This window comes from Balaenoptera acutorostrata, chromosome 1 (assembly GCF_949987535.1).
Source record: "Balaenoptera acutorostrata chromosome 1, mBalAcu1.1, whole genome shotgun sequence".
Taxonomy (NCBI): Eukaryota; Metazoa; Chordata; class Mammalia; order Artiodactyla; family Balaenopteridae; genus Balaenoptera; species Balaenoptera acutorostrata.
The window spans coordinates 179,990,797-180,013,836 of NC_080064.1; the positions used below are offsets into that span (position 1 = coordinate 179,990,797).

General features: G+C 39.6%; 1 protein-coding gene across 2 annotated transcripts in view; it reads left to right on the plus strand.

Annotated features, from left to right (window-relative positions):
* Window positions 1-23,040, plus strand: part of RAB3GAP2 (RAB3 GTPase activating non-catalytic protein subunit 2) — a 92,307-nt gene that overhangs the window by 20,614 nt on the left and 48,653 nt on the right. For both annotated transcript variants that reach the window (XM_007172066.3, XM_007172067.3), the window contains exons 3-8: window positions 14,644-14,767; window positions 15,648-15,729; window positions 17,617-17,664; window positions 17,740-17,815; window positions 18,125-18,226; window positions 22,417-22,516. In XM_007172066.3, the coding sequence (XP_007172128.2) occupies window positions 14,644-14,767; window positions 15,648-15,729; window positions 17,617-17,664; window positions 17,740-17,815; window positions 18,125-18,226; window positions 22,417-22,516 (532 nt within the window). The remainder of the gene's footprint in view (window positions 1-14,643; window positions 14,768-15,647; window positions 15,730-17,616; window positions 17,665-17,739; window positions 17,816-18,124; window positions 18,227-22,416; window positions 22,517-23,040) is intronic.

Genomic DNA, 23,040 nt, shown 5'->3' on the forward strand with positions numbered 1-23,040 from the left:
ACTGGGTGGACGGTGTGTCGTTTATTGAGTTGGGGAAGACAGATCTGGAGGAGAAATGAAAGAGCGTCACGTCATGAGCAGCAGAGCGTACTGAGTTCCTGTAGAGTTACAGCAAAGCTCCAAGGGGAGATGAAGGACAGGAGACCATTTCAGAAGACCTCAGGGAGGATTGGGATGTACTGAATAGGGTGTAATGCAGCTCAGGGACCTTGGTTGTCCCATCACCTCAGCAGACAAACACCTTGTCACTTTCTGCTCTAGTCCCGTGTCAATATGGAGACCCGCTTATACTCTGTGTCTGCTTTCACTAAGACTGACTGGCTTCTGCTTACTCGTGATGTAGGCTTTCACAGCTTCTACTTCTGTCTTTTGTTTGTGGTTGTCTTAGATTCTTTCTTGTTTTTGTGTCACCCTCAGAGCTCATGTGAGGATTTTACTGAACCTGTTCACCACCTTCCAGTGTAGGCTATTTGGGAGCAGGGGACTTAGATTTATACCAGGTCACTGCACGGGACATCGGCCAACCTGGTAGTGCCGCCCTCTGGTCAGGCATCCGTCAGCAGTCAGTGAGCTGTGGCGGGAATGGGGAGGTGCCGAGGGTGTTGGGTGGGAGGGGTAAGTATTGAAAGGGTTGGAGCCTCTGCGGGATTCCATGTGAGTAAACCTCTCAGGAGGGCATGTGCTTTGAGAATTTCTCAGAAGGGGATAGTGTAAGTGGCAGCAACCTCGCAGTTACTTTTAGTATTTGTTTTCTGGAATCATATAGCTAAGTGACTATTGTGAGTAATAGGACGAACTCCCAAGTAAGTTGGAGGTTTTCTGGAATAAACCTCACAGACGTTACACGTGCCTTCGTCATTTCAGAGGAGCTTCCGCTGGGACAGTTGTTATTAAATATATAAAATAGTGCTGGTGCCGAGTTATGGTGCTTATTTACAAGCCCAGAGGCCCTCATCTTAAACAGTCCATTGGTACATAGTTGGTTCTATCTGGAATGGATTTTTACTTGTGAATGACGCAGTTGGGGATTTGTGTGTGAGGCTAGTTTTCCTTACAAATGTCTGCTACATCTCCCCTGAAAATATTAAGGGGGTGGGTTTACTGATAGCGTGCCGCAGAGCTGCTTTTTGACTCAACTAACAGTGTGCCTTCCCTAAGCTCACAGTCTCTCATGGCGTATAACCCAACACAGGAGAAAATGATTGCTGCTGCAAGCTGGGGTCGGAGAATCAGGCAGGCCTGGTGTAGAGCTTTGTGAATTTGAAGTTTAGTCTACATATGATCAGAAACTGCACTATCTGATTTCTGGTTTTTAAAGCTCACCTTGGCTGCTTTGTGGAATAGGTAGCCTCTCATCCTCATAAAGGTCATGGGTTGGTTTATTTTACAGTATTTCATTTTGATGTTCCACTGTTGCAGCTGATTCTGGGTGACGTGGGCAATGATAGCCTAGTTAGAATGTGTAAGTGTTATCAGGCCTCCTTTAAATCTGACCTGTAAAGTATGTTGTCTTCTCTTTATTGGCAAGGAGATCCTAAATCTCGGGATGACATATCTTAACTGTTTCAGTTAAAAGCTGAAGTATGCTTCTACTCATTCTGAAAACACATGAAATTACTTACATGTGGAGTATTTTTTCATTTGGATAAAATTTGAATATTTACAAGTGGCCCTCAGGGATGAGAGAGGCTTGTTGTTCTCTTTGTCTTGATAGGTTTGCTCACACTGTGGATTTGGCAAATGTGGCGAGTGAAACAGTATTGTTAGGCCTCGTTGACAACAATTTTGGGTGTAGCAATCATTCCTAACTGTTTGAACTCTTTACCCTGTCACAGTCTTTTGTACATGGTGAGGGTATTTGGCAGACAACAAAAGTGGGCCAGGACATTGAGGTTTAGAAATTATAGATGTTAAAGTCATCCTGCAGTGCTTAAGAGAGCTTCTTTGAATTTGAATCCTGTCCTCAAAACAAGACAGCATCTTTGCCAAGGGAGCCTATTTGGTGGGTGAGAACATAAATGGCACTGTGGCCAGGGAAAAGGATATGACCTCTGCCTTACACTGCAGCATCATCCAGAACTTTCCATGTATAGGATCATTATGTATAGGATCATTATGAAGTTTTGCTGAGAAACATGTTTTATACCAGGACTATTAGAAATTTTACTAAGCTGAGGCAAAAGATTTCTGTTATTTCTACTACCAGCTATGGTGATGAACAAGTCCAAAGGCACAGCCAGCTCCAGAGGCATGGCAAGAATCAGAGTTAACTTTTGGCGGATGTGTGAAACGCAGAAGTACATGCTCTAGTCAAGGTTAATAGGTGTAGCCACCTAGTCGGCATGGAGAGGGAACTTCGACTCTCGCCTGTCATGCACAGACAGCAGACTCAAAACCTGCTTTCCCTCAGAGCCCACCTGGCAGGCCTTGTCCACGTTAGAGACGAGAGAGACCAGGACTGGGAAAAGTGGACTGTCTTAAGGTCACTTTACGGTTGTGTCAGGGTGCTGTAACTGTCAAAACAATGATAGGCTCCTCCATCAATTGCCATTGGGTGGTGGTTACTGTGACCAGCAGAAGAAAGTAGGCTTTCACTCTTCGTTAGGCTGGCATTAGAGACATGTTGTGTTCTGGTCTGTTTAGGCGGGCTGCAGTGGTGTGTCGGTGAACCACAGAGAAGGGTACCTAAGAGGAAAGTGCAGTAGCCACTGCCACCGAATGCCGACCTGAAGGCCAACTCGCTGCTACTGAGTCCAGCGAACAACTGTAAAAACTTCAGGGTGCTTTTTATCTCCAGAAGTCTGTCAGCTCTTTGAGAGTAGTTTCTTATTTTTACGGCAGAAGAGAGTATAGGGCTTTTGTAATCATAGAGATTTAGTACCGGGGGTCTGGATAAGGCTTTTCTAAGGAAGGAGAAAGCCTCTTTCATTTCGATTCTGGGGTGTCAGCTATAATGAGGGCTTAGGGAAGAAAGCATATTCTAGCATCTGTTATCAGCAGTAGCCAGCCACGTCCAAGAAAGCAAGCGTCTGTGACACTGGTAGGCTTTGGAACTTTAAGGATGGCCTCTCTTATAGAAAAGGACAAACGTCCTTCTCCTATAGATATTTCATACCTGTGTTAGTCTGCTTGGCTGCCATAACAGAATACCACAGACTGGGTGGCTTAAACAACAGAAATTTATTTTCTCACCGTCCTGGAAGCTGGACACCCAGGATCAAGGTGCCAGCAGGGCTGGTTTCTGGTGAGACTCCTCTTCCTGGCTTGCAGATGGCCGCATTCTTGCCGTGTCCTCACCTGGCCTTTCCCCTGTGCGTGAAGACAGAGAGCCCGTTCTGGTGTCCCTTCCTCTTCTTAGAAGGATACCAGTCTATCAGAGGGCTGTGCCCGTATGACCTCTTTTAACCCTAATGAACCTCCTTAAAGGCCCCATCTTCAGATACAGTCACATTGGGGGGTTAGGGTTTCAGCATGTGAATTTTGGGTGCAGGATACAATTCAGTCCATAACAATGCCCAAAATAATGGATCCACGTCAGGCGTAACTTCTGTGTGTACAAGTGCAATGAATAAGGTTAAGGAATTCCTCCTTGGCCGTGAGTAAATACACGAAAGGATTGAAAGGCAAACAGAATAGGCTTTCAAGATGGAAGAAAAGGCAAAACAAAGATCTTCCTCTGTACTATATTTTAAGCTGACATCATGACAAATGGGACCTGGCTAGGGGAAATGGGAAAAGAAGGTAGTTGTGCTACAACATCTACCTATTAATGATCCTATAACAAATAGTAAATAGTAGTTTTTACAGTGTTGTAAGGGCTTTTAGTTGGGGTTATAATTTTTTTGCTTTGGGAAAGAAGTGGTATTTTGCTCAGCCTCATGCTGTAATGGGAATCTAGGCGGTTTGGGAAGAAGCTTGATAGGGTTTAATTTAATTTTAACTGGCAAGGCAGCTATAATGAGCTTTCCTTCATTGGTGTATTAAGACCAAAGGGTTGGAAGTATAGAATCAAGGATTTGCTTGACAGCGGTTTCTGGAACAGGAAGCACAGAAGTTCCTGGGTTAAGGTCCTCAGTTAAGGTAGACAGCATGGAAATTTTCCACTTAAGAGACACCTTAGGAATGTGTTCCATCTGTTTTACAGAAGGTGATATAATGCAGTTTACGGAGGCACTAATGATTTAGCAGATTAACAGGGAATGAACAAAGCATGCTGGTCAGACAGAGGCCCCAGAGAAATGTTTGTTTATAGGCTGAGAAATAGGAGACAGCATGACCTGATTAGAGACTCTTAGAGCATTCATGATCTGGGGTAATGCTGGAAAATATTTTGCCTTATTTTAGTGTCCTTAGACTGTGGTGCTATCTACCACGCAAGAGACATAAGCAGTGGATTGGCCAGAGGCAGAAGGAGAGCACCCACATTATGCCAAGGATACGCCCGAGACCCTCCTCCTGTGCGGGGACGGTGGCCGCAGAGGGTCTCTTTCCTCAGCTGGGCTCTCATCAGGACTTTGGACCTTGGACTGTTAGAAACACTCATTCTGCCAGTGACTTTCCTCTCCACATTAACACAAGCTGGGTTTAGCCTAGTGCTTCTCAACTGGGGGTGACTTTGCCCCTTAGGGGGCGTTTGGCAATGTCTGGAGACATTTTTGTCTGTCACAACTTGGGGGAAGGTACATCTAAGTGGGTAGAGGCCAGGGAGGAATGCTGTGAAACGTCTTACAATGCACAGGACAACGCTTCAAACAAAGGATTGTCCACCCAAAATGTTAGTCGTGCTGGAGTTCAGAAATCTTGGTCTCGCCCGTGGCTTCCTGCCTTTACCCCTTTTTGTTCTCTAAAATTTCTTGGCCTCTTTTGGGGGCCTCAGAACTTTTGATCTTGTAAATCAGCTCTACCTCAATTAAAAAAAAAATAAAGTTATTTAATAAATGAAAAAAAATAGAAGAGGGGGGAAAAAAACCCCTTTGATCTTAATCTTTATGGCCATGAGTTTGGTTTTAGTAGATACCGGTGGGGTGGTTTGCTAGTGTGAAAATGCAGTTAAAGGATTGTTTGCCAGCCAGCAAAGGTGGGTGTAAGCTGTTCCCCGGCCTTTGGCCACAGACCAGCCAGTATCCGGGCTCAGCCTTGGTGGCACTGTTTATGCCTAACTATGTAAGAGTGACCAGTTTTTAGTCTCACTGTGTAGTCAGGCACCTCTTTTCCTTGCTCTTGTTGATAGTTGTTAATTTTAGTTCAAGTCTGGACTCCTCAGGCATTCCTGCAGGGTGGCTCTGTGAGTTGGTTTTGGCTTGGTGATGGGCCTCTGGTCTTCTGCCCGCGAGGGAGGGACAGTGGCTGACTGTGTGGGGTGGGGGAAGGGATCTGGGGACCTACTTTAAACCAAGCCTCCTGACTTTAGCCGCATCTTTGCCCTCACTCCCAGGGGGAGCTGGCATCAATTCCTGAGCCTACTGGCAATCTTGCAGTGCAGCTGGGGTTGCTTCTCAGCTTTCCTCGCCACCACTTTAGTGGGAGTTAGTTTTCCAGGGACTGTCAAATCAGTTACCACCTGTCCATCTGCTTTCTAGCTCTCAAATTTTAGTGGCTTTTCTCCTCTCCTTCTTTTTGTCTGTACTTGAAACAAACTCTTCTACTGTTGTTTTTAGTGGGGTTGAGAGTGCTGGGGAAAGTGAGAGGAAAATTGATCTGTTTAATTCTCTCTTTACCTGGAAGTCCATGTAGACTTCATTTTTACTTATTGTTCTACCTCTTGCCTTTTCCATTTAATGTAATACGGAGGTTTTTCTGTGTCTGCATATATAAATCATCTAGTTCTTGTAAAGGAATACTAACTGTTTCATTGTATAGATATACGATGATTTATTTAGCCACACCCCTGTTGAGGGACATTTTGTTTTTGTTTGTTCTTTTTCTTTTCTGTTTTCTGTCACAGGCGATGCTGTAATCATCTTTATATCTACTATGCATCTTTGGTTACACATGTGTGTAGTGTCATGAATGAAAGTCAGACTGCCTGAATTTCTATCCTAACTCTGCCACTCAGTGACTGTTAAACCTTGGGCAAGTTACCTAACTTCTCTCAGTCCAGTTACGTCATTCCTAAAGTGAGACTAATAGAATTATTAGTTATAGGATTAAAATCATAGGTTTATTAAGAGGATGAAATGAGACGTGCTTAGAATAGTACCTGGAACATACATAGTATGTGCTCAATAAATGTTAGCCATTCTTATTTTTCCTTTAGAATAAATAACTAAAAGTGGAATTGCTAAGGTTAAAAAGTGTACGTATTTCAAATTTTAATAAAAATTGTTGAAGGGTGCTTCCAAAAGCCTGCCCCAGTGTGTATTCCAAACACAGTATGTGAGAGTGCCTCCTTCTACTCTCTGTGTCACAGAAATGAAAACATCTCCGAGGTAATTGCTTTTTACCATTGTTCTCTATTTATTTTGTAAAAAATGAAATATTTCTCTGTACCCATATTTTTATCAATATTGGGAAACTCAAAACTATGAGAGATGGATGTGTTTTCTTACAGAGACCTGCTTTTCTCAGGTACTTTTTGAAATTGTTTGCCCCTAGTAGATTATCAAACTTTAATCTTTGCAAAATCAGAATGGTGTGAAATGCCATTTCAGTGTTTTAATTTGTACTTTTAAATTTATGAGTGAGGTTTGTCATCTTTTCAAGCTTTTCACTCAAATATTTTTTAGGAATGTGTACTGTTATCGTGTGTGTGTGTGTGGACACTAATAGCAATTTAAGGTCCATAGCATTTAATTTAACTATTAGCTCTATTTTGATTTATATTGGGTGCTAATTGATTCTTGTTTATTAGTCTTATTTGTCCAACTAGACAGTAAAGTTTTTGAGCAGGAATTGTTTGGTACTTTCTTATATCCCATGGTGCCTAGGGAGCACATAGATTTAGTATTTAATATTAAACAGTTGTTTCAAAAATAAAGAAATATGCTTTTTAGTTTTGGTGTTTTATTGTAATTATTTGTGAAATGAATTTTTTTTGTGAGTAATGAATTTGTTTTGTAAAAATGACACGTTTATTACCGAAAATTCAGGTATTATAGAAAAATAAAAAGAGTAAGATAATCAACTTTCTAACACCTAAGGATAATCATCATTATTAACTTTAAGAGGTTATAAATGTAGGCATATTTGGTTGAGTGGTTGGATGAATGGGCCACACAGAAAATTCTCTAAAAATGGGGTCACACTATATATATAATTAAAAAATAAATAATAGAATTAATCCTACTTGAATTGACAGTTGAAATAAAACTGTAAGAGTTACTGAATTATCATTAACTTCCTCTAAGGTTAAGAAGAACAGTAATTTTAAAAATTGAGATTGAAGTCGGAGGTTTTTGTGACTAATTGTGTTTGTAATTTTTTTTTTCTTTGGGTTATCTGTAATCAAATTTGTAACCAGATTTAGAGCTCTTGCCTTGCCTCATTTTAATTTTGACAAGACCTTAAGATCTTTCATTTGAGAATTTTAGTCCCCGATCTGGAAAATGGCCGGGACCAGTACTTTTCATGCCATGTTAGAGAAAGCTCTAGGGCTCTGCAAAGGTGCTAGGTAGCGTCCTCGTTTCTGCTTTTATCTGTATCATATATTAAGATATTGTATAAAATTTTGTTCGGGAATAAAAAGTCTTGCTACCTAAAAAAACGTTTGAGAAGCATTGGGTATTATATATGCTAACAGACTAGAAAAAAGGAAAACTTACATGGCGTTATTTACTTTTTTGTGTTTCAAAATTGCTGAAGCACTTAGGTCTCTTTGTTTAGCAAGTGTAGCTGACTAGTTTATTTCTTTGATTTAGGCAGGTAACCTACTGAGAATTACAGTGAATATGCTGACAGACCCTTATTTATACTGGATTTTGCTGGCACCCCTGTTAGGTGTACATGCCTGTGAAAGTCAGCACGATGACAGTGACAGTAAAAATTGCAAATGACGGACTTACTAACTAAAATTGAAAGCTTTGAAAAATTACTGTGGGCTACTTCAGTGGTTCTCTAGTCGTCACAGTAGCTCATGCACCAGAGAACATGTGCCACTGTGTTTACAGAGTGATAATTTACCAGCCCCTATGGTGGCCAGTTATAATTGAAAGACTGATTAAATTACTGAAGTTTTACCATCTGCTGCGTTGTGAAAGACTAATCGTTTGACAAATTTGTGGGCTTAAAATCAAAAGAAATAAATTTTTAAAATATATATTTGTTGCAGCCCTAGTGTTTAGAAAAGACTCCTTTTCATAACCCACATCCGTGGCTTCCGTTATTTGTGCAGATTTTTTTTTTTTTAACATCTTCATTGGAGTATAATTGCTTTACAATGGTGCATTAGTTTCTGCTGTATAACAAAGTGAATCAGGGGAGGGAGGGTGGGAGGGAGGGAGAGGCAAGAGGGAAGAGATATGGGAACATATGTATTTGTGCAGATTGAGAAAAAATGTTACTAGTCTCAAGGCAAAGAAAAATCCTTTGAAGTTTAGTCCACACTAAAATAAAATGATACATTCTCTCTTCCCGCCCCGAAACAGGATCTGTGTTTTATGGCTAATGGATGTGTTTAATGTTACCTTTAGTAACTGGGTACCTGCTGGCTTTTGTGGAAAGCCATGGTAGTCCCTGGTGATGCTGTTTTTGTTTTTGTTAATATCATGCCTCGCTGCGGAAATTAACTACCTTGTCAGAGGATGGCATTATTTTAGGATCATTATCTTCAGGGGAGTATTGTTCATGGCTGTGGGCCCCATTATTGTGTGGGAGGTTTTCAGAAAAATCTCATTGGTAGGCAGATGCCCTTATGGTAGAAAACAGTGATGAGCTTGCATCTTACTGGCCAACGAATGTGTGCTGAGACTTCCTGGCACATTCTTCCTAGGCCTTTACAGCCCTCTTTCCTCCGTTTACTTTTTTAATCATTGAGGGGCACTCGTCTTGTCTTTTAGTCTAGAAGCGGAGTAGAGCCTCTCGTCACCCCCTTCATTCTGAACGCACAGCAGCAGAGCAGAGTTGAAGGTGCTGTGGCAGGTTTCCTTATAGGGCCCAGCTCCCCAGGGCAGTGCAGTGTGGAAGCAGCACAGAGGTTGCCCAGGCGATTGAACCCCAGTGCCTGTGTCCAGATGCCTGTGTCCAAATCCCTGCTCCGCCTGTGTGATGTGGGGAAGTTACCTTGATCAGTCTCTCTTTCTCCATCTCAAAATGAGGGTAGGCATAGAACCTTCTCTATAGCGTGACAGTGAGAATTAAGTAAGACTTACGTGTAAAGCATTTAACACAGTGTCTGGCACTTAGTAAGTGTTTGGCAGATGTTACTGTGTACATCATCCAAATCACTGTCGTCATTCCTGTCTCATTCCTGTTGAGTTAGGTGGCCAAACGCAAACACACATCTGGGGCAAACACTTCTTGACGGGCCCACTGTCCTCTGCTTAGGATGATGCCAAAGGATTTCCTTACCGTGAGAGGAGATTTCAAGTGACTGTGGCCTGATTTCTACCAAATTGCTTGGTTACAACGTAGCAGACATTATAGAACAATTTAGGACATGTACTTTCCCATCCTTTTATTCTTTCTTTGCCTTTGTATATAGCGTGTTGATTGTTGATGTATCACCCAGATGTACCAAGGGATTTTTTTTTTCTTTTTTGAGGACTTATTGAAAGAAATTTGATTTATGTAAGACTTCTTCTCCCACCTCCACTCCCAGTTGTTGTCAATTTTTAAATTTGCTTTATGCTTTTCTGATAACATTTACACTGCTTGGGGCAAAATAGCTAAACCCATGGAGAAATAACAAAAATCTACCACTGTGTATAATTTTAAGGATATCACTTGTTTTCAGTTGTGTCGTTAGCGGCTTTTTATCTTATTGAACCTGATACGCTGAATGTTGTGCCTTTGGAATTACATGCGACCGGGAGCTGGTGGTCGTCCCACGCCCACCCCACTGTGGCTGTGGATCCGAAGAGCTCTCGATCTCGTATTCAGAGCACGCACCCTTGCATTTCGTGACAAAAGCTAGCATCATTCCCAAGCAGCAAGACTAAAGCTTTAGCTCTAGAATTTTATGACACGTCAAATCCTAATGATGATATGATATAATAATATAGCATAGCATAATCTACTACAAGCTATGCCCCACTTCATTGCACTTTGCAGATATAGCATTTTTTTTTTTTTTGCAAATTGAAGGTTCGTGGTAACCTTGCCTCAAACAAATTATCGGTGCCGTTTTCCAACAACGTTTGCCCGCTTCATGTCTCTGTGTCACATTTTGGCAATTCTTGAACTGTTTCAAACCCTCCACCAGCAAAAAGATTATGACTTGCTGAAGGCTGAGATGATGGTTGGCATTTTTTATCAATAAAGTATTTTAAAATTACAGTATGTACATTTTTTAAGGCGTAATGCTCTTATTACACACTTAGTAGACCACAGGATAGTGTAAACATAACTTTTATATGCGCTGGGAAATCAAAAAATTCATGTGACTCACTTTGTCGTGATATTTGCTTTATTGTGGAGGTCTGGAGCCAAACCCATAATATCTCTGAGGTATGCCTGTATAATAGAATCACGTGAGGGTTTCCTAACCTGTTTTCGGTGTATGGAACTCCTGCTTGTACGCGTCCAGCTTTGCCACGACAGACTAGGAGGGTCTGCTTTTAGCCCCACAGTGACAAGGAAAGATGGAGAGTTAGAGAGGACGTAGAAAAGGAAATGCAGTGAAGAATGACAGAAGATATTGGTTTTCACCCTCTTTCCCCCCCATCATCAAGAGATGAAACCGGAATGCTGATCCATGTGAAGATGCTTCTTCTGGTTTCATGTTACTAAAAACGTACATTTATGAGATGGCTCAGCAGGGTTAGGGATGTAACTACTCATTGTGGGGTAGTGTCTCTGAATTTGCTTCTCTGTAAGTGATACCGGTTTCTTGTGCTTTTATCTTGGTTAGTACTTACGTGGCAAAATTCATGTTTGCTCTGGGATCACTTGTAGTCCATTTGCTGGGTTGGTGGCAGACAAAGCACGATCATAATTTGACATTGAGTTCTAGGCGCAACTAAGGGAGTAGTACTCTGTCCCTTTTTATATATAACTTGTACCTGCTATGGATATGTCAGCCAGAATCTTGAAATGTTAAATCGTAATATTACTTAAGGAAAAACATAACTAAAGATGCTGTTACTTAAGGATACGTTACTTAGGATACTAACTTTGAATCAATTGCTCATTGTCGTACAGTTTCATGTGCAAGAATAAATATTAGTTTATTCAAGTATCTTTGTGACTACAAGTAAGGAGAAATTGGAACGCTATTATTTGCTCATTTTTGCCATTAGGGCTGTGCTGCATGTGGAGTTGAGTCATAGAAAGCGTAGAAGGCTTCTAGTCTAGCATGGGAGAAACGCAATCCCAGCATAAACAGAGAATAGTAAGAGTTTTCATTGCAATAAGTTCGAAAGACGGTAGAAGTCAGAGGAGGATGGCATTGTGATAGGAGCTGGAACTTGAGATGGACAGACAGAAAAGAGAGGGAAGAGTATTCCTAAAGGAATGCCTCAAGAATATGCTGGCTCCCATGTTCAAGTACGGTTCTTCATGGCTCTAAGTCGGTTCACAGAACCACAGAAAGATTAGCCTGGTATATAGTGATAAGTAACAGGGAAGTTCTTTTTGAGAAAGACTTTTCATTGACTGAGACTAGAGTCAGATCCCAAGGGGAGCCAGGCTTCTCAAAGAGCTGTCGCAGGTACCCACCAAGATGAGCGGGGCCCTCCTTTGGGCTCTGACACTGATTGTGTGGCCCGGAGCACATCTCCTAACTGCCCTAAGACTCTTGTATCTTTATTACGAAATGAGGTTTGGGCCAGTTAGTCTTTAAATGCCTTCCATCTTTGAATTTCTTAAACTCTTTGTCTTTTGAGCAAACATAAAAATACAGATCTCATCCTTATTAGTGGCATTATTTTGAAAACAGGATAGAAACATAGAAATAGTGTTCTTTGTTGAAAAGTAACTTTTACAGACTTTTTAGAGTTTACTGTTTGTACATAATTTTGGAAGTGTGATAAAAGGAAGAACCCATTTGTATAGATGTTCAGTTATTTTTTTAAGTTATTTTTTGTGGAACTTGCCAAAACGAGAGCTGCATTATCCCTTTTCTGGAGCATTGTTTGGATTTCTTTTTTATTGCAATGAGATGGAAATTTTAGGATAAGAGACCAATCAAAGAGTTTTAGACGCTCCTAATTTCTTATCAAACACAATACCTAAATTATATCCCTGTATGACTTGCCCTGCTTCTAGCCTCCTTACTGAAGGGGAGACTCCAATCATTTGAAAAATCCTGAACCTCAGAGTTGGTATAATTGGGTCTCAGTTACTGGGGAGGGAACCATAGGGTCGTGATGCCCTCAGCTTACAGCCGAGGCACCGTGAGGAGTCCTGGGTGAGTGCTGGCTAAACAGAGACTGTATACTCTGACAGAAACTGTGGGTCCAGGGAGAAATGAATTACAACTCACTTCTACCTTATAACTTTCATCTTTAGGGGATCATTTTCTCCCTAGTTTATATGTAGAAAAACACACATTCAAAACAGCAAACTGAAAAAACAAATCAAAACAAAACAGCAAACTGGATAGCAAAATTCCTAAAAAATGGAGCTTTACTAAAACAAAACTGGGTTTTTGCCAGTATTACTCTTCTCGTTATCTTTCGGGAGTGGGTGCAGCCTCTTTAGCATACCTTGCAGAAGAAACAAGTTCCAAATCTATTCGATTCCTCAGTGTTCCATTGAGAAGGAAAAATAATCACATGACTATCCCAGAGGCTTCAGACCTACTTGGAGATTTTCCTGAAGATGTCCTATAACCCATGTTTTATTTATATTTTAAACATTTCTTTGATAGTATCACAGCAAGAAATAATTTATCTTTCCTAGAAATACTACCATAATATTTCTGATTAGGATGATTTTCTGTTTTTAAAATCTTTAAAATTTCATTATGCTAGTAATACATGCTTACTGAAAGCTTTAAAAAACATAAATATGTTTTTTTTTTTTTAATGAAAGCAGGCTGCATCTCTTCCCCCCTCTTCCCCGCCCCCATCTTGATTAATTCAATCCAAAAGCTATCGGGTAGGGCTGCGTGAGGTAGGAGTCCGCATGACATAAAACCTAGAAGCCGTAAGAGAGTAAGTTAGTTGATAATTTAGCTATGTAAAAAACTTCTGCATGAAGAAAAATAAGCTATGACATGAACTGGGAAAAACTATTTACAACTCTTATGTTCAAAGGACCAATTTTCCTTGTATGTAAAGAGTATATACAAATCAACTAGGACAAGAACAGCAATCCAGCAGGAGACCTGCAAAGGAAAGAACACGCTGTTCATAGAAAAGGCTCTTAAGCATATGAAAAAAATGCCTATTCTCACTCATAAGAGGAGCGCTATAGACTGAGATATTACTTTTTACCTGTTAGTTGGACGAAGATCAGTCAGAGTTGAAGCATCATTTGAAGAGTCCCTGAGGAAGCAAGCACTTTCAAAACTTGCTGGGTCAGATTATAAATTAACACAACTTCTGTGGAGCACACTTTGGGGATATCTAGCAAATTTACTAATACACATTCCCTTTGACCCAACAGTTTTACTTCTAGAAACTTACCTTACTGACACACTCCCACATAAACTGACAAATGTATAAAGTTATTCGTTGTAGCATAGTTTGTAGCAGCAAAAGAGTGTAAACAACACAAATGTCCATCAATAGGGCGCTGGTTGACTAAATTATGGTGTGTCTATACAATGGAATGCTATGCAGCCATTTAAAAAATTATGAAACTTCATGTAGAATGAAGTCTGAGGTATATGCTGAGAGAAGAAAGTAAAATATAGAAGTATGCATGTAGTATGCTACCATTTGTGTCAGAAAAAGGGGAAAAGGGGTAGTTAAATGTATTTGCCCATGTGAGTGGTGTCTCTGGAAATAACGTACGAGAACCGGTCACACCGCTGTCTCCGGAGTGAACAAAGGGAGGGCTGGAATACAGGAATATCAGAGAGACTTTGCAAAGAAGACCTTTTTAGATCTGTGAATTTTTAACCATGGGAATTTACCTACATAGTGAATACATTTTCAATTAAAAAAAGAAAACACCTTTCAGGTTACATAAAAAGATGTGTCCAAATTATCATACTTTACAGGTTGTAATCATCAGATAATGTTTTCTTTGCTGTCTAGCTGCAGATACCCTAGCTATCTGTCTCGAATAGGGTTATTTACTAAATTTCCTAGTACCGAATTATTCCTAGAATAATCCCTATGGGAGGTTCTTTTAATGTCTTGCTATCTGTTTTATTTTTAAAATTTTCAATTAATATTCAAAACTGAGATCTGCTTATAGTGGATATTTTGTTTATTGGTCATCTTTGACATGTTTTGATAAGGAATATTACTGAGACTATAAAAGAATTGGGAAGGTTTCTTTTTCCTTTTTTCCTCTCCCTTGCTTCTCAAGGTGAACATGCTGAGTTGAACTATTCTCGATATTTTTCCATGGAAGTAATTGTAGTTTTATTCACAGGAAGAAGAAGGAAATACGTACAAAACACAAAAAACTTCCTGGCTTCAAGATTGTGTTTTATCCTTATCTCCAACCAATGATCTTATGGTTATAGCTCGGGAGCAAAAAGCTGTATTTCTAGTGCGTAAGTACTCTGTTATTTTCATTTATTTTAATGCATAGAATAGAAAATGGGTTAGGTAGAAAGAAAAAGTTTTACTTCTCTCGTATGCATTATATGGTGGCATTCCATAGTTTGATATGTTATATAACACTTTTTATTCTCTTTCTTTTTATTTCTCTCTCTCTCTCTTTTCCCCTTTCTTTTTCCTTTCTTTTCTGTTTCTTTCCTCTCTTTTTCTTTCTTGGCTGCAGATACTGTAGCTGTCTCTCTATGGCATTTCAGAGGCAGTACTGGGCATTGCCCAATTCTTGCAAGGGGCAGTCAGAGCTAAAAAGGGCACTGACTGCTTCTTAGTAATAATGTGAGTCAAGTGACTTTCAACTCTAATTTGAAAACTCACAGTGCTGTAGTTTCCTGTTTGGGGCATAAGTTTTCATCTTATAATTTCTGTTGAAGATTAAATTTAAAGTTTGGGTATATACAGAATGTAGAAAACCTCACTGATCAAAATAAGATCTTATATTAAATGGATATGGAATGGTCTTATAAAGCAGATTTGCCCTCCAGTAGCATAAATCTAATAGAAAAAATTTCTCTGCCAACTAAAGATAAAAAGTAGTTTTATAAATAAGGAAGGTGGGGTGGTACATAAGAATTAATAACTTTATCACATGGATTGAATTGGAGGAAAGAGACTAAAGAGAGAGTTTTATAAAAATCTTATAAAAGGTTTTAAACATTATCTTATATTTACCTATAAAAAGACCCAAATCAATTAATATAGAACTATTAAATTCTGTACTCATCATTCTAAAGGGAAAGAGTGAACTTTATAAATTCTCTGTTTTAGTATACTATAGCAAAAGAAGTTATTTTGTGTGATAACTTAATTTTTTTTCAGCAAAATGGAAACATAGTGATAAAGGGAAGGAAGAAATGCAGTTTGCTGTTGGTTGGAGTGGTTCTTTAAGTGTCGAAGAAGGGTAGGTACCAGTTAATTTTTTTTGTCTCTCTGTGTGTTAAATGTATATGTGAAATTGTTTGACTTGTATGTGAATCTATTAAGAAGTTTCATTGTTTGGAATGTTTAGTAAATGTATATTCTTTGCAGCTTTAGAAGTTGTAGAGCATGATTTGGCCAGTAAATTTTAATTTTATTAACCATGTGATTACTTTAAAAAAAAAAAAAAAAGACCTCCTGTTTGGAGAGAATTTAAAGGGGAATTCAGAGAGAATCCCATAACATCCTGTCTACATTTTGTCTTTTCCTCAACTCTTCATTAATTTTATTCAGCTGAAAAGTCAAGGGCAGCCCTTGTCTTCTCTGCTTTGCCAGCATTGGGCTTGTACTTAAAGGGGACAGTGCTACATTAATTCTTAAAACTCATAAATACTTCAGAAGTGCAAGCTAGTAAATTGAGGTTTCCTACTGATCCAGTAAGAGGTTTTTTTTTTTATTTTTAATTTATTTAATTTATTTATTTTTGGGTGCGTTGGGTCTTTATTGATGCGTGTGGGCTTTCTCTAGTTGCGGTGAGCGGGGGCTACTCATTGCGATGGCTTCTCTTGTTGTGGAGCATGGGCTCTGGGTGTGCGGGCTTCAGTAGTTGTGGCACGTGGGCTCAGTAGCTGTGGCTCTCGGGCTCTAGAGCGCAGGCTCAGTAGTTGTGGCACACGGGCCTAGTTGCTCCGCGGCATGTGGGATCTTCCCAGACCAGGGCTCGAACCTGTGTCCCCTGCATTGGCAGGAGGATTCTTAACCACTGCACCACCAGGGAAGCCCCCGTAAGAGTTTTAAAACCAGATCTCTAGCGTGGTTCCACGAGGGAGCTGCTAGCCTGGAACCTGCAGCCAAAACCTGTTTTCAGTTAAATTTTTACGACTGAAAGTTACCTGGTCGGAATGAATAAGATTCGTCAGACTTTGAATTCAGATAAAGACAACCAAGTAGAAATCCATAGTACGTGGCTGACACTCTGTAGATACTCAATGAATTGTTTTCTACTTTTATCAAAATAAATAATATTTCTCCTTAAGTCAGTCTACGCATTTTGAAGACATTTAATTTCCGAAACGCAAAGCAAACATAACGGTTCAATTACTTTAGAGACAACAAACAAACAAAAAGGTTAATTTTGTTTGGTGATTATCTGGTTTGATGTATGTGGAAGAGGGTTTCTATTTCGTTGAATAAGCTGGTAATGGTCCTGAGGTTTTACAGGTTAAATAAAAGTCAGTAGGAGTTATTTTAATTTTGAGGCTTGTCTCTGAGTGCGAGACAAATTTTTCACGTCTATGTGTCAGAAAAAAAAAATCTTTTAGGGACCATCCAGCCTAGCAGGTGCGTTGAAATAGGTTATCAGGAGCAATTTCTGCAAAATCTAAAAGAAGAAGCCAGCCAATTGAAATACATTAAGTCTCTAGATTAATGTACTCAGCAGAAATGCAGTTTGCCTGTAATGTGATTGCCCGTTCCTCCCACCCTCTGCCCAAGTTCTTAGCTGATGCGGAGGAGAGGGGAACAGTAGGAAATGACTGCTTGGTGATCATTTGATGTTTTCTCAGTTTTGTGTATAATCAGTCATGTACAGTAAAGGTGTGCTTTCTTTACTTTTGTGCTTCTCATGACAATACAGAATGAAAAACACTGCTTTTTATTAACTACAAGTGAATGTGACATTACCTTTTATGTGAATGGATTTTATGACCCTACCTATGGGGGGAGTTTTACTGTTTTTTTATGTAGGCATTGGATACAACTGATCCACAGAGCTGTCTTCCGCTTATTGCCCTTTAACATCCCATTATAGAGCTTTCAAAATAATTGATCAATTCATTAAGTAAGCATATGCTTTTGTTTTTGTTTTTAGGGAATGCGTAACCAGCGCTCTGTGTATCCCACTAGCAAGCCAGAAGAGGTAAGGATGAATGAGTCATTTGTTTTCTTTGCTTTGATTATGAGCCCTTAAGATCGTCACTTTTGTTTGTAACAGGAGTTCCACTGGACGTCCAGACTGGACCTGCATTGTGGTGGGCTTTACTTCGGGTTATGTACGCTTCTACACAGAGGTGAGTTGAGTGCTGTGCGGTTCAGGGATACCAGCTTGGTAACCCATCCCCCTCATACTCACTTGTGATTCATGACCACCTGCCCCTTGGGACTGTGTATTTGATACTTTATGGGGTGGAGGCTGGAACAGGGGGAGCAGTGGTGGTAGAAAGTTCTGGTAGGAGCTATAGAGAGGAGAAGCCATATTCTGCAAACAGACTACCAGGCATCTATGGAAGGCCTGCTGGGGGAATGATGCTCTCTGGCCGTACCTGTTCCAGTATATTGGTGAGAAAACAAGCAGGGCTTATCTCTGTGCTTCCTCCTAGAGTGGCGTGCTCTTGCTCTCACAGCTCCTGAATGAGGACCCAGTGCTACAGCTCAAGTGCAGGACCTATGAAATCCCACGACATCCCGGCGTAACGGAGCAGGTAGCATAAGAGATTGTGTCCAGAGCAATAGTGGCTTTACTTTACAGTCGTTTCTTCCCTCTTTCATTGGGTGGAAACTTTAAGTGTCTTCTTGTGGCACAGTTAGCTGTGCTGTCATATTCTAAATATAAATGTAAGCTACTCATAGCTGAGTAAAGAATACCAGTCTTGCTTTTACTTACTTAAAGAAATGTTGTATGCTTTGCTCTATAATGAAATAAGACACTTAAGTCAGAAGACAAAAAGTTTTCTCAGTTTTAGAATTTAATAGTGACTTAAGGTACAAAATGGTATTATGTAACTTTATATCTTTTTTATTTGAACTTAGGTGTCAAAATTATATAGAGAGTCAAAGAAAAAAGTTCTAGCTGTATTATTAATAGTGCTACCACGTTGCACTAACCTATTCCTCAGAAACGGGGTTATTAAGTTTTTATTTATTGTGGAAAATATTTTATATTCATTGAAGATTTTGATAGAGAAAATAATACTGTTGAGTGTCTAAGGCTCTCCACAGTTTTCACTTCTTGCTGGCGCTGTGTGAGATTTTGATTGTCTCACAGTCAAAAAGTAATTGTAGAGCCACATAGACTGATACGCTCTTGTTCAGCACATCTTGTTTGGTACCTTGTCAAAACTATATAATATGCCTTCTTTCTTTGTGCTATCCTGCTTCCAGAAGATTTGAAGTAAACAAATCTTCAAATTTGCCCATGTGGACTTAAATTGTGTGACAGATGGACTGGAGCTGTAGAAGAAACGTAACTAGTGAGAGAGGCTAGACTGATGCCTATTAATACTTGTGAATGAGTTAGTCAGTAATATTAAACAATACCGTATTATTTGCTAGTTTTTATGAACAGAATAACTTCTGTGCACGTTTAGAGAAGGGGGAGCTCAATTAGGACTAGGACAAGAAAGGAAAATTTCATTGAGGGGGTGAAGTTTGAATTAAGCCTTGAAAATGGGTATAGAACTTAATTAAGTGAGAAAAGAAGGGAAAGTATTTTAGGTAGTCAGGAGAAAAAATGAAGGAAGATTCAAACATAGGACTATGTATGAGACAACAAAGAAACCTATGTTAGAAACTAATGAGAAATTGTTGAATAGGCGGAGTGGCCAAATTCTTCATAAATTTGAAAGCCAAGTGAAAATCGGAATTGATTCAGGAGATTTAGAAGCTACTAAAGATTTATGAGAAGGAAGTGATGTAATCAAAGGGATCTTGAAGGACTCTTTCTTCAGGATGAATTGGACTTGTGAGAGCCTGGAATCACGGAGGCTAGTTATCTGGTTTTTTAAGTTATCTGTAATAGATGTACAGTGCTGGGAGCCAGGACTGCAATGGCTGTGGGAAGAGAAAGGACTAGTACAAAAATCATTTGGAGGAACATTTGACAGGATTGGTTATCGTATTGAGATGTCGAACTTTAAAAAGAAAAATGAGTTGGCTCCAAGATCTCCATCCTGAGGCATGCCATTGACAAAGTTGAAAGAGGGGACTGCTTTGGCAGGAAACAAAGGTTATTAAATTTGGTTTTGGATGTGTTGAGTTTGAGGTGATGATAGGAAATAAAATGAAAATACCATCATGCCTGTAGTGATACAGAGCTACCATATAGACACAAAGACTAGATTGAAGACGATGGTTGAAGTCATAGATAATGAATGAATTCTTCCACGTAAAGGTTATAGGAAAATAAAACTGAAGCCTGAAGACTTAAGTCTTATCATGTTCATCGTAAGGAGACGGGAGAAAATGGAACTATTGAAGGAAACAAGGAAGAAGCTGTTGGAAATCCAAGAAGATAAGCTGTTTATTGAGGCTATGTCTCAAGAGCCATTTCCCTTTTTTTTTTTTTTTTTTTTTTTTACAAATTCTCTGGAAGATGAAGGTTCTTTAAACACTTTAAAGTTGGTTATGTCTATAATAATCTTTTTTTAGAGCTGGCGGGAAAATATAACTCACATTTAAATATTTGTTTGCTCTTTGCTTTTGTGAGTCAAGGAAATCCTTTAGTTGAAAAATAACTCTTGTTAAACATGCAGAGAGAAGCCTTTGTCATTACCCTGTATTCTACACAGCATCTCTGGATCTGATACATCAGTTTATATATCAAAAATATCTATTTGCTGCTTCTTCAGTGTACTCCTAGATCTGTTAAAGATCACAGGAGCAGATTTCCTGTAATTCACTTCTGGGGGCAGTGAGTGTAGTAGGTGTGATGGCTGATCATTGCAGGAGAAGATTCCAAATGTTTTTCTGGAATGTCAAAGGAACTTCTTCTGTGGTTTCTGCCTAAAGATCTCTGTCATGTAGCATACTTTCTGCAGCTGTTGGACCACTGGTGTTTGTATGAGTGTCTTCTTCAGGAAGGCAGTCTCGTTTTGGAGATAACTGACGAGCTGGTGATTAGTTCCTCCGAGTCAGGGGCTCTCTCCCCGCTGCCACGCTCAGTGGACTGTGTGAGCGTAGCCTTGTGAACTTGTTATGTGAGCCCACACCCCAGCTCCCTCGTTCCCTGCTTCCCACCCTTTGTGGCCCACAAATGTCTTTTAAAAATGGAAACACCCCAGCAGTCCAGTAGAAAAAGGGGCAAGGCAATTCTCAAAAGAAGAAATATAATTGGTCTAAAGCATATGATAAAATTTTGAACCTTATTAATAATCTAAGGACTATAAGCAACTACATTTGGATAATTTTTCACCTTTCAGATTGGCAAAGATGAAGATTAACAAAAGTTGGTGACAATATGGAAAAACAGGCACTGTCATGTATTGTTGATAGAAGTAAAAATTGATAGGTACTTTCTTGAGACAGTTTAATAACACAAATGAAAATCATGAACACCGTATGACCCAACAGACCCCCTTGAAGGAAGTTACATCAAAGTGATGTGAAAAGATATATACAGAAGAATGTTTATTGCAGTGATGTTTATAATAATGAAAATATTTAATTCATTCACAAATATTTATTTACTGCCTATTATGTGCCCAGCCCAGTTCTAACCACTGAGAATCCGTTGGTGAGCCAGACATGCAAAGTTTCTGCTTTCGTGGGGCCTGCAATTTGGGGATGGTGCAGGGAAACCAGCGATGAATAACTAGGGATTCCAAGATGATTCCAGCCTCTGATAGGTGCCGTGAGGGAAGTAATCGTGTTGATGAGAATGTACTGAGACAAGGGAATGGAGGTGATGTTTGAGACGGAGGCTCAGGACTAGCCTCTCAGAGCAGCTGCATTTGAGCCGAGACCTGAACGGTCAGAAGAATTAGGCAGGCAAAGACCTGGGAGGTGAAGGTCCAGGCACGCGGAAAGTACTGAGGTGATAATGGCCTTCGTGTTCAAGGAGCCGGGGAGAGAGGTGAGATGAGGTTAGAGGCAGGGGCTGCATCTTGTAGCATGGTTAGAGTTCAGGTTTATTCTAAGTGCAGAAGGGAGCCATTGGAGAGCTTTAATCAGGAGAGCGCTTCAGTCTGCTGAGTCTCAGGAAGATCACGCTGGCTGTGGAGCATGGGTGGTGGAGAGCAGAGGCAGAAGCAGGAGGCCAAACTAAATGTCCATCAGTAAGAACCGGTTAACTGAATTTTGGTTCATACAATGAAATACAGCATCTCCACAACAAAAAGTGATTTGCTCGCTTATTGAAATGGAAGAATATCATTGACGTATTATTGAGTAATGAAAAACGTGTTATAGAATAGTTTTAGAATACCAGAAATATGTTATATGGTATAGTCGCATACAAAAGTGTGAGATTATATGTGACACTATGTACTGATATATGTATATCAGTATGTATACATTTCAGGTGAGTTTCCTTTTTCTCTTCTTTTTACTTTTATGTGTTGTTTTTATCCATACAGTGACTATATTTCATTTTTATGAAACTTGTACATTTTTTTGGTTACTCCCACCATCGATCCTGAAAACATTATTCACCATGTACAAAGGCTCATAGTTGAGAAGAATGTTAAGTCCTTGGCCAAAAGGCATTCTGAAATTGTCTATTTTTACTATTCCTCTGCCTCATATTGTTTTGTGTGTTGGGTGTTTGACAGTTGTTTAGTTATAGTATTTTTTTATTTTACATTAATCATGACATTCAGCTATAATAGAAAAGTAGATATGCTTATTTGGCAATAATGAAAATTTATTATTTTCTTCTTTCTTATTCCTTTAATAGAATGAAGAGTTGAGTATCTTATATCCAGCTGCCATCGTGACTATTGATGGATTTAGCCTTTTTCAGTCTCTTCGTGCTTGTCGAAATCAGGTGGCAAAAGGTAATTTTGGGCAAGAAATAGCTAACCTCTGGTGATGTTTGTCTTATTTAACTTAATCTACTTAGAGAATTAAATATGTCTTCTAAATTAAAAAGGCCTTCTGAACTAGATTTAAAGGGAAAAAAAAAACGGTCACTGTAGAAATGGGAGTGCATTGTTGGGTAGATTGCTTAGTAAGATAAAGGCGAGGACTAGAACATCAACTCTCTTTACATGTTGCCAGTTGAACTGCAGGCTTTGTGCACTGATTCAGCAATATGTCTCGGCCAGTTAAGAGAGAGATTCAACACTGGGGTAGAGAATTTAGTTGCATCTAGCTGAGAAACCAGATTTCTCACTAGATGGGCAGCTATTTGGGCCAGCATACTAAAATCTTGTGATTCTACGTTGTTTCCATTCTCACTGAGGGTAAAGATACCATAAAGTTTGCAGGGGGCATTTCCCTCATAGAAGGCAGGACCCAATAGGGAGTCAACATAAGCTGCTTTTCACTAACTTGGAACACTTCTGAACAGAGAAAAGAG